The sequence below is a fragment of the Cebus imitator genome, unplaced genomic scaffold (assembly GCF_001604975.1).
Source record: "Cebus imitator isolate Cc_AM_T3 unplaced genomic scaffold, Cebus_imitator-1.0 Scaffold555, whole genome shotgun sequence".
NCBI classification, from domain to species: domain Eukaryota; kingdom Metazoa; phylum Chordata; class Mammalia; order Primates; family Cebidae; genus Cebus; species Cebus imitator.
Genome location: NW_016107870.1, coordinates 273,504 through 287,548, shown reverse-complemented (window position 1 = coordinate 287,548; position 14,045 = coordinate 273,504). Strand labels below are relative to the sequence as shown.

General features: G+C 57.7%; 1 protein-coding gene across 4 annotated transcripts in view; it reads right to left on the bottom strand.

Moving 5' to 3' along the window:
* Positions 1-10,211: 10,211 nt before the first annotated feature.
* The window catches only part of COL20A1 (collagen type XX alpha 1 chain), a 35,001-nt gene continuing 31,167 nt past the window's right edge, over positions 10,212-14,045 (bottom strand). For all 4 annotated transcript variants that reach the window (XM_017515696.2, XM_037733897.1, XM_037733895.1 and 1 more), the window contains 5 exons: positions 13,307-13,342; positions 13,151-13,217; positions 12,796-12,966; positions 11,666-11,743; positions 10,212-10,414 (listed from right to left, as the gene is read on the bottom strand). In XM_017515696.2, coding sequence (XP_017371185.2) covers positions 11,691-11,743; positions 12,796-12,966; positions 13,151-13,217; positions 13,307-13,342 — 327 coding nt within the window. In that variant the 3' untranslated portion in view covers positions 10,212-10,414; positions 11,666-11,690. The remainder of the gene's footprint in view (positions 10,415-11,665; positions 11,744-12,795; positions 12,967-13,150; positions 13,218-13,306; positions 13,343-14,045) is intronic.

The window sequence follows — 14,045 nt, the reverse complement described above, 5'->3', positions numbered from 1 at the left end:
CAGGACACTCAAGGGCTGCTGGTTAGCAGGTACCTCTGGGGCAGAGGCGGTTCCAGGCTTCTAACGTGACTGTGCCCTTCCACCTTTGCCCCAGAAATGCTGGGTCAGGCAGCACACACAGCACCTGAGGACGCCAGCCCAGCCGGCCCCGCCGCCGACCGGGTGGCCGCAGAGCCCAGACGCTGGCCCGGGCATTGGCAGGAAGTGCCTGGAACGCTCACGGTGCTTGCACAGACCTAGATGAAGAAAGTGCCGCTTCAGATGTGTGCTGTGCCCTGCGTCTGTGCCCAGTCTCTTCCGCTCGATCTGCAGGGAACGCTGGATGCAGACCACACATCTGACAGTGGCATTGTTGGGGCTTTGCAGTGGGCTTGAGGCGATAATGCCAACACTTTCCACGTGACTGTGCCGTTGACCCGCCCACCTTCTGCAGACCGGCGCTCCCGCTGCGCTAATCCTGGCTGACATTTCCCGGCATTTGCCTGCCTCGCGGGGTAATGTACACAGCGTGTGTATGAATCCTCCGAGGCATGACAAGGCATTTTCTTTCACAGACGGCATATGTGTGTACAGCCAGCACCGGGAATCCCTGCCCAGCCCGCCAGCCACAGCCTGCCCAGGTCACCCACCACCCCCGCCTGGCGCTGCCCGGCCCTGTGTTCTGTGCGTGGTGGACGCGTCCGTCGGCCCCGGAGCCCGGGTTGTCGCTTGCTGTGCGGCCACTGCACTGCGGGCTCCCCAGCCTGGCTTACCTGTCACCAGCTCGGGGCAGCTGGGAACAGACTTGGCGTGCGCCTGTGCGTCTCCCCCGGAGGCCGACCCGGGAGGCCCTGCTCAGCCGTGGGAAAGGCGGGTGCAAGGTCAGCTCATGAGCTGCTGGTAAAGGCTTTGCCAAGGCGGCCGCATGGACCTTACCTCCGCCCAGGTTTCCAGTTCTCCCACCGTGCCAAGGGCTCTGAATTTTTTCCAGTCTGCTGGGAATACAGTTCTCTCTCACCGGGTTTTAAGGTGCATTTCTCTAACTACCAGGTAGAGCTGGGGCATCGAATCGGGAGTTTATCGGCCGTTCAAGTTTCTTCCGTGGAGTGTCTGTCGCCTTCTGTCAGGGGTTTGAATCTCTATTTTTCGTTTCTGATGTAATTCCGCTGTAGTCGGGAAGTTTTCCACGGAATTTCAGTGCTTGTTACCGGCCCGGCTTCTGGTCTGTCCTCATCAGTGCTCCACGTGGCCTTGAGAAGATGCGTCTTCTGCTCGGTTTCAGGGAACGTTCTAGAAATGCCAGCCCGGTCCTGCCTGCTGAGCGTGTCCTTCAGGCCTTCTACACCCGGGCCAGTGTTCTGTCCACGTGGGGTAGGAGGCTTGAGAGGGAAGCTGAGGTCGCCAAGGAGCATCGCGGCTTTCAGGCCTGCTGGCATTTGCTTCGCGTATTTGGAAGCTCTGTCACGTGGCGTTCAGGGCGGCTGTGTTCTCACGGCGGGCGCCCCCCTCCCCATCCCTGGCGGTGTTCCTTCCACGCTCTCAAGTCGACTTTTCTCAAGATAACGTAGATGCTCCAGCCATCTTTTGAGAGACGTTTCAAAGGACGTTTTCTAGCCTCTCCCTTTAACCCTCCTGCCCCGTTTCATTTCTTGCAGACAACACCTAACTACCATCCTGGTCACCCAGAAAGCCCTCATGTCCCTGCGTAGCCCAAAACCTCTGCGCTCCAGGAAGCCGCTGCGTGATTCCAAGCGCTGTTGATCATTTCCATTATGTTCTAGAACTTCATGAAGGTGGAACACGCGCCTTTGTGGATGGCCTTTGTCATGCAGCGTGGCGTTTGGGGTTGTTGACAAAGAGCCAAACTCTGTAAAATATTTTTAGAGATTTATTTTGAGCCAAATATGAGTGGCCATGACCCGTGATGTAGGCTCGGGAGGTCCTGAGAGCAGGTGCCCGAGGTGGTTGGGGCGCAGCTTGGTTTTACTTATTTTAGGGAGGCGTGAGACATCAATCAAACACATTTAAGAAATACATCGGTTTGGTTCAGAGAGGTGGGACAACTCAGAGCGGGGGCTTCCAAGCTACAGGTGAATTTAGACATTTTCTGGTGCACAGACCTAAACGACAATGGTTGAGTTTATCTGGAGACCTGGGGTCAACAGAAGGGAATGTTCAGGTTAAGGTAAAGGATTGTGGAGACCAAGTTTCAGTGCGCAGAGGAAGCTCTCGGATAGCAGGCTTCAGAGAGAGCAGCTTGTAAGATATTTTTTACTGCACGTGAAAGGGTGCCTGGCTCTTAGCTGATTATCTCCTGGATCTGGGAAGGAGGGAAACGGGGAAGGGGAGTCGCTATGGGATGTGGATTCTTCCCACAAGAGACTCTGCGGGCAATTTTTAGGTATGTCAGGGAAATATATTTTGGAGTAAAACATTTTGATTTTTTTCCTTGTCTCATGATGTTATGCCAGAGTCAGGCTGGAAAGTCAGTCACGATATACAGGGTCAAATGAAACCCAGCTGGTGAGAGTTTATGGTTTGTGGGGCACGACTCCCTACACCCCTTGGATAGGAATTTGAGCAAGATCCAACACGTCAGAGCTTGGTGGTCGGTGTATTGGTCCATGCTGCTGAATGTATGTAATCCTCTCAACTTCATGGGTACGCTGCTGTGTGTTGAGTCATCGGTGGACACATGGGTTGCTTCCAGGTTGGACCTGCTGTGAGTCAGCAGTCACGCACAGGCTTCCTGCGGACACCAGTTTTCATTTCTTTGGGGCAGATACCTAGTAGAATTGCTGGGGCATAGGAGAGTTGTACTTTTCTTCTTCCTGGTTTTGAGACAGAGTTTTGCTCTGTTGCCAGGCTGGAGTGCGATGGCACAACCTCGGCTCACTGCAACCTCCACCTCCTGGGTTCAAGCGATTCCCCTGCCTCAGCCTTGAGAGTAGCTGGGATTACAGGTACGCGCCACCAGGCCCGGCTAATTTTTGTATTTTTAGCAGAGACAGGGTTTCTCCACGTTGGCCAGGATGGTCTCGATCTCTTGACCTCAGGTGATCCACCTGCCTCAGCCTCCCACAGTGCTGGGATTATAAGCGTGAGCCACTGCGCCCGGCCTGTATGCTTCTCTTTGTGAGGAAACACCACGTGGTTTTCCGGGGTGGCTGCACCATCCACACATCCCGACGTCCTCACCGACACACAGTGTCTCGCAGTTACATGGAGTGTGACTTTCCTTGGTGCTTGCCTGATGGCTGTGATGTTCACACCATGTTAGGTGCTTACCGGCCACTCGGACGTCTTCTTTCCGTGAAACATATGTTCATTTATTTTGCCCGTTGTTGTTTGTGAGTGTCTGCTTTTAGTGAGTTGTAGTTTTGTGTACATTTTGGATGTTGGACTCCCGTCCAAGGGCTCGTTGCAGTGTGTCCTCTCTGCCTCTGGCGTCCTCATTTTCCTAATGGTGTCTTTTGAAGAAAACCTTTTTGTTTTGACACTATCATTCTTTCCTTTTTTTTTTTTTTTTGAGACGGAGTCTTGCTCTGTTGCCCAGGCTGGAGTGCACTGGTGTCATCTGGCTCACCGCAACCTCCGCCTCCCGGGTTCAAGTGATTCCCCTGCCTCAGCCTCCCGAGTAGCTGGGATTAGAGGTGTGTGTCACCACATCCAGCTAATTTTTGTATTTTTAGTAGAGACGGGGTTTCTCCATGTTGGCCAGGCTGGTCTCGAACTCCTGACCTCAGGGGATCCGCCCGCCTCGGCCTTGCACAGTGCTGGGATCTCAGGCATGAGCCCCCAGGCCCAGGCCCTTCTGCTTTCCAATGGTTATTGCTTCGTGTGTCCTGCTGGAGAAGCTTTTGCCTACTCTGAGGCTGCAAATGTGATCTTCCGTTTTTTTTTTTTTTTTGCTTTTGGAAAGTGTAGTTCTTCTGGCTTTGGTGTTCAGGTGGATTCTTTGAATGAAAGGTTGTGTTTGGCGTGGGATGAGGGTGCGGGCTCACTGTCTTGGCGCCGTTCCCGTGGAGGTGCCCAGAGACAGTGTCGCCAGCGTGCTGCCCGGCTCTGTGGCCCTCACTGGCCCAGGCCTGCCGCGTCACAGCTGGAAGTGGAAAGCTGCGTGTCGTCTTTAAACGCCATTGGGAGAATTCATCCTCTGTCAGTGAAAGGTGCTGCAGTCTCTGCGACAGCGGGATGTCTCTAGGCCATCTCTGTTGCTTTTTGTTTTTTTTGAAGAAAGCTTTTTATTTTGACAGTGTCACTTTTTCCTTTGAGACAGCATCTCTCTGTCGCCTGGGCTGGAGTGCACCTGCAGCCCTAATCTTTTCTTCAACAAGGTGGAAATACGTTCCTTCCCTTCTGTGGGAGAAAACTTCTCTGGGAGCTCCACGTTCCCTGGTGACTGCTCCTAACTCAAAACAAGCATTTGTGTTTTCCAAGAGCTTAGTATATTGATCTGAAAAATGCCTCCCATCTCCAAAGAAGAAACGTGCCCCAGCTTGCCTTCAGGAATTCTGCCCTCCCACACACCAGCCATGCTGGAATGATCTAGAATTTCAGCTCTAGATTGCCACAGACGTGACTTGTCTGGGGTGAAGGGCTTGATTATTTGGTCCATAGTAAACTTTGCTAAATTTTACACTTACGGTGGGATTTTCCCAGGTACTGGTACAATTTCTGATGATTTCCCCTTTTTTGCAGAATACTTCCTCCAGTGGTATTTTCAGAGAAGATCTTGTGTGTTACTGCTTCTGACACTGTCTGGGATTCACGTGTTTTTGCCTTATTCCTTTAAGTGATGAGTCTCCTGGATGTGAGACGTGAGCGTGTTCCCTTCAACGCCGTGAGGCCATCGTCCCAGCCTCTCCTCTGCCGGCCCTGGCTCTTCTGTAGTTTGGGCTGCAGGTTTGCCCCAATTTACTTATTTCACTGCATGCCATCCCTGCACAGGGGCCGTGCTATCTTCTCTGTGTCTATTTTAGTATATGTACTGAAGATTTTTTAAATGGTTGTTTTCACTGTCATTATTAGGTATTGCATTGAGGAACCTCAGGGTACATTAAAAAATTTATTCCATTTGACATTCTGGGCCCTTTTAATGTGAAATCCTAAATCTTTCTCGAATGCACAGATCTTCAGAAAGCCAGATATCTCAACCTTTCCCCTCCTCACTGTTTCTTTCCTGGAAGCGCCCACTGTGTGGGTGCTAACACTTAGAGTTTCTGTTCCTTTCATCTTTCCCCGAAGCCTCCCTGGAGACGTCCCAAACCTGATCTTACAGCTCCGCTTTTTAAATTTCTCTTTTTATGTTCTATACACACATATTCCAGTTGGTTTTCCTTTATATCTGCAATTCTGGCTTCATGTTACTGATATCCTCCTTGCTACTTTAAAGAGATTAAGATTTTTAAAGATTAATAGACCAAATCGAACAAACATGAATTCTTCTCTGCCTGGCGCGGACTCTCGGTTCGTGTCTCCCAATGCTTTTGATCTCAGATACCTCACTTTCCCCTGTGAACACCTCCCCTCAACATGGATGACAGTGCCGTGCGTGCGTGAATTTTGAGTACATGTGTGTACGGGTGTGTCTGCAAATGCATGCCTCGTGTGTGTGTACATGGATCTGGGGAGGAGATAGTCTCGTTTCCTGTGGGCTACCGTCACACGTGCGTGCATCCACACACACACACACACGTGCATACACACGCACACACGTGCACACACGCACACACATGCACACACACACACATGCGCGCACACACACACATGCACACACACGTGTGCAGACACACACAGTGGCCTGTGTCATCCCCAGGCTTCTGCACTTTCTGTGTTCAGATCCTGGCGTCTTGCCGAGCAGGAGCCTCTGTTAGTGGCCATCTCGTTTTCAGGAGTCGTTGTGGAGACTCTTCTGGAAATGCAGATGTTTGAACACCCATTTCACCTGGGCCTGGAGCTCTGTTGGCGTAAATGGGTCACAGGCCTCTGGTTTTCAGCCTTTTTTCTTCATCTGTGGTTTTGGCCTCTCTGCCCAGTGCCGTGGTGGCCCTCGGTTCCTGGCCAGGCGCTGGGGATTTTCTGACCTTCACTGTGCCCTGACGGGCGTGGCGGCCACCTTCTTCCCTGTGTCTGGCCCACGGATCGCCCCACCCTCCCTTTCCCCTCCTGCCTCAGGGAGGAGCCAGAAAAGGCTCTACTCTTGCAGCTCCGCTTGGCCGTGGGGATGCAGCTGACAGTGGCAAGGACACTTCTGGGACATGCCCGTCCAGGTTCGGGCCAGCCCTTCTCCCTCCACTTCTTCCTGTGATCGGAACGTGGCGTGGCAGTGGAAAACCAGGGCGGTGTCCTGTGTGGAGGACGCAGAGCCATGGAGGGAAAGTGGCCTCCCCGTGGCTCTGAGAGGGTCACTGCTGCACCACGAGAGCCACGACATCTTATCCTGTTATTGTTACTTGAAGCCACATCAAGCCCTACACAATCAATACATTTAATCACTTTTTGGGAGGTGGCAGCGTGTTCAGCTTAAACGTCTGCTTCCCGGACAAGGAGAGCTGCGGTCTTTGTCACTAGGTACCAGCAGTCATCTCCAAGTGGGACCCCTGTTAACACTGTTGCTCTTCACCCAGCATGACCCCTGCCCCTTCCCCCAGGAAGGTGTGACTCTTGGAGCAGCAGCAGCCATCTTGTGACGAAGGGCACCTGCATCCCAAGGATGGCCACACAGCCTGGGATTCCCGCCGTGTCCTTTCCTGCCCACAGGACTTCACATGTGATGGCAAAACCTGATTTAGGGAAGCCGATGACAATGCCGCTGAGCACGGTGCCAATGAACGCACGCTGCTGCAGGGTTTTTCTATTTAAAATTCTTCGAGTTGGAATCTTTCTTAAAAACCTGTGTTTAAGGTGGGTACGGTGGCTCACACCTGTAATACAGGTGCTGGGTATGGTCGCTCACTCCTGTAATCCCAGCACTTTTGGAGTCCAAGGAGGGCGGATCGCTTGAGCTCAGGAGTTCAAGACCAGCCGGGGCAATGTGGCAAAACCCTGTCTCTACTTTAAAAAATGTAAAAAGTTATCTGGGCTTGGTGGCACACACCTGTGGTTCCAGCTACTCAGACAGCCGAGCTGGGAAGATCACCTGAGCCCTGGCTGGCGCAGAGGCTGCGTTATTTAGCTTGCTATTGTTGGCTGTTTTTCTAACTTCATCGTCGTTGGTGAGTGAGCTCTGAGCAGCACGATCCTTTGGAATGTGAGGTTTCCTTGTGGCCGAGCTCAGGGTTAGTGTGTGGATATTCCATACATGCGAGGAGAATTCTTCTCCATCGGGCGTGGAGTTCCGTACTTACCATCAGGTCACGACGATGGGCTGTATGATGAAATCGCTTCTGTGCTCTGGCTCGAGTTCAAATGCTCCATGCCCTTCCCCAAGACATGTACTGAATCTGCAGGACACCAGCTTCCCCCACCGTCTGCCCTGGTGTGTGCGCACGTTTGGGCCCACGTGTCCCAGCTCTGCCGTCCCCACCGCCCTGGCCCTTGGTAGATGAAGGGACCGGCAGCCATCCTTCAACCCCAGGTGCAGATGGCAACGGGGCAGGCTCTACAGTTGGGGCTGGGTTTCTTCTGCTCCCGTTTCTGACACTGGCTGGGCCACAACCAACCTCTGAGGGTGGACACGCCTCACCTGGTGTCGCTGTGGGCAGTGGGCACAGCGCCCCCTGCCCCTGCTGTGCATTCCCCCCAGGCCTGCACGCGCCCGCCTTCCTGGGGGCTGTGCCCACGCCTCCCTCTGAGCTCATCACTGAGCATTCTTCCCAGCTCCCCACCTTGCAGGTGGCTCTCAGCGGGGCTGTGAAGGGCTGGAGCTTCCAGGGTTATTCTTGGGGACTCAGGCAGAGCCACCTGGCATTGCCTGCAGACCTGGGAAGGGCACGTTGGATACGCATGGCTGCACAGCCCCTGAGTCCACTCACCATTCCTCCCTGTGACTCCAGCATGGGCTGGTGACTCCATGATCTCCTCACAACCCCCATGACCCCAGTGGCCTGGGCCTGGCATCAGATCAGCCTTGCTTCACACCACCTTCCTGGCTGGCCCCTGCTGAGCATCCTGGGCGGCATGGGCATGGGGGTGACCCAGGGGCAGCACCTAAGGCCATGAGCTCTGGGCCAAACCAAGCACCCCCCTGATTTCCTCCTGGAGCCCCACATGTGTAGGGCTGAAACTGGGCTTCCTCTGGAGGGGAGAGCTTTGGCTGTGGAGGGAGCGGGGAAGGCATCGCCAGGGACCCAGCACTCTCCAGAAGCATGAGTCTCAGCTCAGTTCCTGGGGCTCCTATTTTGCCTGGAGTGATGTGGTGGAGAGGCGCAGGTCGGCTGGGTCTTGGGGCGGCTGCCTTCCTGTAAACAGAGGAGCCAGGCCGGTGCGCTGCCCTTGCCCGTCCTCACCTTTGATCCGTTCTCAGCTCCACTGCACAGGCCGGGGCGGGTGTGGCTTCAGGAGCCAGTCCCCAAGCTGCCTGGGCACCAGCTGGCCCTGCCTTTACTGTGCCATTTAATTGGCCTCTAGGATAAAGTCAGTTTCCTGAAGATGCCTGGACCCCCCTTTGAAGGCTGAGCATTGTCTTCAGCATCAGCAGGGTGGTGGGGTTCGGGCAGCTGGGGGTCTGGTCCTGCCTGCCAGGCTGCTTCCTCCCGGCTGCCAGCGTGGTCTCCATGAGCCACCCAGTCCCTTCATCAAACTGGAGAGCCCCAAGATTAGGGGTCCTTTGGAAGGTTCTGGATGCCCTGTGGGCTCTGGGCTTGATTCCAGCCCACTCCCGCCTCATCACAAAGGCTGCTGACTCCACTGCTCAAAGAGCCTTCTCAGCTCAGCAGGGGACATTTAATTCCCAGCCCTGGAGAAACCAAGTGAGCCCAACTGGTCACACAACTGAAGCCAACTTAGCTCCTGGGCAGACACCAAGTGACCTAGGTGTCCTCCCTGCAGGACACAGGGGCTGGCTTAGGCTGTTCCTCTCAACTGTGTCTGACGCCTGCGATGAAGGCTAGAACTCAGCCCCAGATGCTGCTTTTCCTGCATCTACTCTGGCCAAATGCTCTCCTTGTCCCTCAGGGCAAAATCTGTCTTGATGCCCCCTGACTTCTTTGACCTCTGACTTGTCCACAGACCTTGGGAATTTCTAGTGGTCTGTTTGTATTCTCATGCTGCATGGGGGGCGCTTCCTGGCCTCAGTCAGGGCTGCGGCTCCCGTGCCTGCAGGCACCCTCTCCCATCCTGCTGACCCTGCCTCTCACTCTCTATTTGGTCTCCAGGTCTGGTCGGGTCCTGGAGCAGGTGAGTCATGGATGAAACGTTTGCTCTGAAGCTGTTTTGCGCTCACCTCTTTGGGGTACAGCACTTTTGGTTGTTCCTTCTGTCAATATCAAGGGCCTCTGTGTTCCTTTTTAATGCCTTTCATTCTATCCTCAAGGACGTGTGCTCTCTTCATTCCCGGCACCTGTCTCGCTTAGCTGCCTAGGTAGGAAGTGGACTAACTAGGTCCTGAATATTTGTTTGGAAAGGTAGGAGAAGTTCCCATATCACCTCCATGGGCTACAAGGCCCAGGAGCCCACATGTGTGTTCTGAGCTTGCCCATGCTGTTTGGGACACAGTGAGGACAAGGTGGGAAGTCCAGGCTCACAGAGAGCCCGTGATGGCTGGGAGACACCTGGGCAGAGGTGCCGAGGAGCACGCAGGTCAGCAGCCTGCTGAGGGATGACCTTGCCCTGAGACCCTGAGGACCAGGGGCTGGTGGTGCCAAGTTTCAAAGTGATGTCCCTGCGCAAGGAACTCCGCACAGGGCCGGGCAGGTGAGGGACGGCCGCTCACACACAGGATCTGAACTCCTTCTTGGGCGGGGGACAGAGGGGATGATGAGGCAGGCAGGGCCCTGCTGTGCCCAGAGGTGAGGGCGTTGGGGCTGGGCGGGAGTGCTGCTCTGAGGGAGGAGCCAGAATGCAGGTGACCGAGGGCCAGAAGCTGAGCTGCTGTCCGCGTGAGGTGCAGAGTGAGGAGGCCCCGCAGGGCCCCAGGCTGAGGCCCAGAGAAAGGAGCGGAGCTGCACTGCTGCCCTCCTGACCTCGACTCGCCTTCCCCACTGGGGCTGGGGCTACAGGGCCTCAAGGCGGGGTGCGCAGAGCCAAGGTGGGGGACACCCTCCCAGAAAATGACTCCCGCCTCACGTGGATGGGCGAGCACTCTGTGGTTTATCTGAACTTGGAAATGCTACAAAGCCAAGGGTGTGGGGTGGGCCGAGGCCGCTCCTTCCCTCTCCTTCCACCTGCTCTCCCTGAGTTTTTGTCCAGGCTTCTCCAGGATGTGGCTGCTCTTGGTGTCCAGACAAATCCAGAGAGGAAGGCACAGGGTTCACGGGGCAGTGCAGAAAACGTCCTGGCAGGAGAGAAGGGTGGACAGACCTGAGAGGCCGAGTCAGCTTGGCACCGGCTCAGGGCCAGCGTCCGACACTGTGGCCACCCCGAGAGCCCATGGGGTCCACACACTGTGTCCAGCAGGGCCGGGGGTGGCAGGATTGTGGGCAGAGCAGCGGGCAGGCAGAGCCATGGGCCGGGCCCTGGGTGGGCAGGACTATGGGCAGGGCTGTGGGTGGGCCGTTCTCTGATGGGTCTGCGGAGGAGCAGCAAGGCTGCTTGTGCCTAGCCCTGAAGTCTGACCTGACTCTCAGGCAGCTGTCCTCCTGCCCCATCCTGACCAGGAGCCCCTGGGTCTCTGCCTGTGCTCCTGGGCCCTCCTAGCCCCGGCAGAGTCACCTGGCTCAAAGGCACTGGCCCCGCCACAGGCTCCAGATCTCACACCCAGCACCACGCTCTGGCTCCTGAAGCTACTTGAGGCTGAAGCTGTGCTGCACCCACCTCTTCCCTGTCCCCACGCCTGTGCGCTGTCTCCACATCTGCACCCTGTCCCCACGCCTGTACCCTGTCTCCTCACCTCTGCCTTGTCCCCACACCTGCACCGTGTCCCCATACCTGCACCGTGTCCCCACACATGCTCCCTGTCTCCTCACCTCTGCCTTGTCCCCACACCTGCACCATGTCCCCACACCTGCTCCCTGTCTCCCTGCCTGCTCCCTGCCCCCATATCTCTGCCCTGTCCCCACACCTGCTCCCTGTCCCCACACCTGCTCCCTGGACCAGCCCTCAGCTAAGTTTGGACACAGAAGCCACCTGCCCGGGCTTCCTGAGAAAGGCAGAGGTTACCTGGTGCTGCCATCGCCCCCACCCTGCCTCTCTCATCGACACACCGGGGGCCACGCAGGCCCCTCCTGGGACTCCTGTGAGCCCTCCCACAGCTTGCCCAAGCGTCCACTGTGTGAACACCTGAGCTCCGCCCTCCCTGCTGTGCTAACCCTGGTCAGGGCCTCCTCCGCCCCAGCCTGCGACTCTGCAGCCCACGAGATCACGCAGGCTCCTGGCACACCAGTCCGTCTCCGGGACCCCACATTCCTGTTGCCCCCATGGGGTCCACAGTTGACCCTGCTTTTCCCGGGGGTCACCCGCCTGCCTGTGCTGGGCCCCGTGCTCCCAGCACTCCACCCCGGACAGCATGAGACCTCACCCATCGGCCCTTCGGGAGCTCCTTCCCGAATGCCCTCAGCCCTGGCAGGTATAGGCAGCAGGGGCTCACCTGTGGCTCCCAGAGGCCCTGGGTCCTAGACCCTCTGCCGCCCAGGGCTGCCCGTCTGACCAACAGTTCTAGGCTCCCCTGCAAGGAAAGGGAAGCATATGAAGTCAGAGAAACGCAGAGGCTCGGGACTTGTCCTGATGGGGGCAGAGGGGTCAGGGCCCTCCCTGGGAACAGGCAGCAGGTGCAGTCCTCAGATGGAGGCTGAGAGCTGTGGGTGGGCGCAGCAGCATGCCGGGTCCCTGTGCCCCACACAGGTGCCTCCTGGGCTCCATGACGGAGGTTGGGGGATGGCCAGGTAGGGAGGCATCAGGTGGGGGCCCCGTGGCGGTGCCTGTCACCCTTGTTTACACAAGTGGGTACAGAAGGGGCCATATATTCTGAGCAGTGATGCGCCCCGCATCTGCCAGGCTGTAACCAGGCCACCGTGGGCAGCTCCCAAGGCCGGGGCAGGGGCTCCCACAACCCACGGGTCTCCCTCCAGGTTGCCCCCAGTCTCCTGAGATGTCTGCGGGATAAGGGGTGGGATTCAGCTGATGCCCGAGCAGAGCAGAGACGCCCTCGCTGCTGCCCCGGCCGGTGCAGAACTCAGCTCTTGTCCAGCTGGGTCATCCCCTGGTCCGTCCTCCCCATGGACGCCCCTCTCTGGCTCCAACTCCCCGAATCAGCCTCTCCTCCATCTCAGCGTCCAGGCCATGACCTACCACTGCCGCCTCAGAGGAGGAGGAGCGCCAACAAGGTCACGGGAGCCTGCGGCTCTGTGCTGAGTGGGGAGAGGCAGGGAAGCAGCAGCCAGGATGAGAGGGTGGGAGGACGGGGGGACGGGAGAGGGAGGGAGGAGGCTGGGTACTCGTGGGTGGCCCTAAGCGGGCAGCTCATGTTTCCAGGAGACTGGGAAGGGGTCACCTTGAGGTTCCTGGGAGGCCAGGCCGAGGCCAATCTCTGCGCCATGACTGGCTTTGTGTGGGCTCAGGAAAGCCCTGTGTCCTCACCCCAGCACCCCAGAGGCTGGACAGTGGCGTCTCCAGCAGGGGCTGCTGTGGTGACAGAGCGAGGCCCCAGCCCCGGGACCAAGGGACAGCCGGGCCCCCCCCCACTCCCTCCCTGTACTGGGGAGGCCGGGAGCCCAGTACCTCTGCTCTCAAGGTGGCGGCCACCACGCCCCCATTCTCCAGGAAGCAGGGCCTCACTGTGGGTGCCAGGGGACCCCAGAGGCTCAGCACCCTGCTCCGGCTTCTGCTCCAAGATGGGCATGGGGGGCCTGGTGTTCTTGTGGAAGGAGGAGTCGAACTTTGACACGTGTGCTGTGGGGAGGAGGGGTATCAGCAAGATGCAGTGGGGGCCAGGGGGCGTGAGGCCTGTGCAGGCCATGCCGGGACACCTGGCCCAGGTGTGCTAATGGTGGGGGAAGGTGGCCTCCCCTGGTCTGGCCAGTTGAGGACATACAGGTGTGCTGGGCACAGGTGCAGGGCTGCTGGCCTCACTCACCCTGGATGGCGGACTCACAGGCCTGGCTCACGAGCTGGTAGAGGGCAGCAAGGGACTGGGGCTCGCCCTGCAAGGGAAGAGGGGCAGCTTTGGGACCCGCGCGGCCAGTGCCTTCCCGGGAGGACCCAAGCTGAGCCAAAAGACAGCCTCACTCACCTTCTCGCCTCGTTCCCCTTTGGGCCCCGGCAGCCCCTGGTGAGGAGGGAAGAGAAAAGAAGTCAGCAGCGATGGCCTGAGACGGCAGGCGAGAAGTGAGATGGCCCCGGGGTGGATCCTGGCTGGGGCAGCCCAACAGCCACAGCGGAGGTGTGACCCCACAGGGAGGGCGGAGCCAAAGTCCCATCCCAGACTCCCAGATCCCAGGAGCCTGTGGTCCTCGCCTGCACCCCAGAGCGGGCACGGGAGAGGTTCTGCCTCGGAGTCCCGAGTGGGGCTGGAACTTGTACCACAAAGGACTGGCCTCTGGCTGTAGATTTTGTGCCAGGGGAGATGGCGGGTGTGGGGTCCTCACAGCCGGGACACTGCGGAGAACAGACCCTCCCTGGGCCCAGGCCAGGCCTGTGCCGGGCACTTCCCTGCCACCTTCTGTCTTCCTCCACCTCCCCAGCTCCTCCGGGAACCTGGGGCCCCCGTAAGCGGGGGCCATGGAGCTGCTGCAGGCAAGGCGTCCCCCAGGGGATACTGCAGCTGCCTCTCCCACGTCTGTCCCCACCCCCTCCCCTCCACCAGGTGTGTCCTGGGTGGGGCTGGGGGAGGTCCAGAACCGGCCCCCAGCTCACGCTGCACCAGCGCCAGCACCAAGCTCCCAGCTCAGAACAGGCCTCCATCCACAAATGGGAAGTCCCTGAGCGGTCGACAGGAAGCATCCCAGGGCACTCAACAGGAAGTCCCTGGG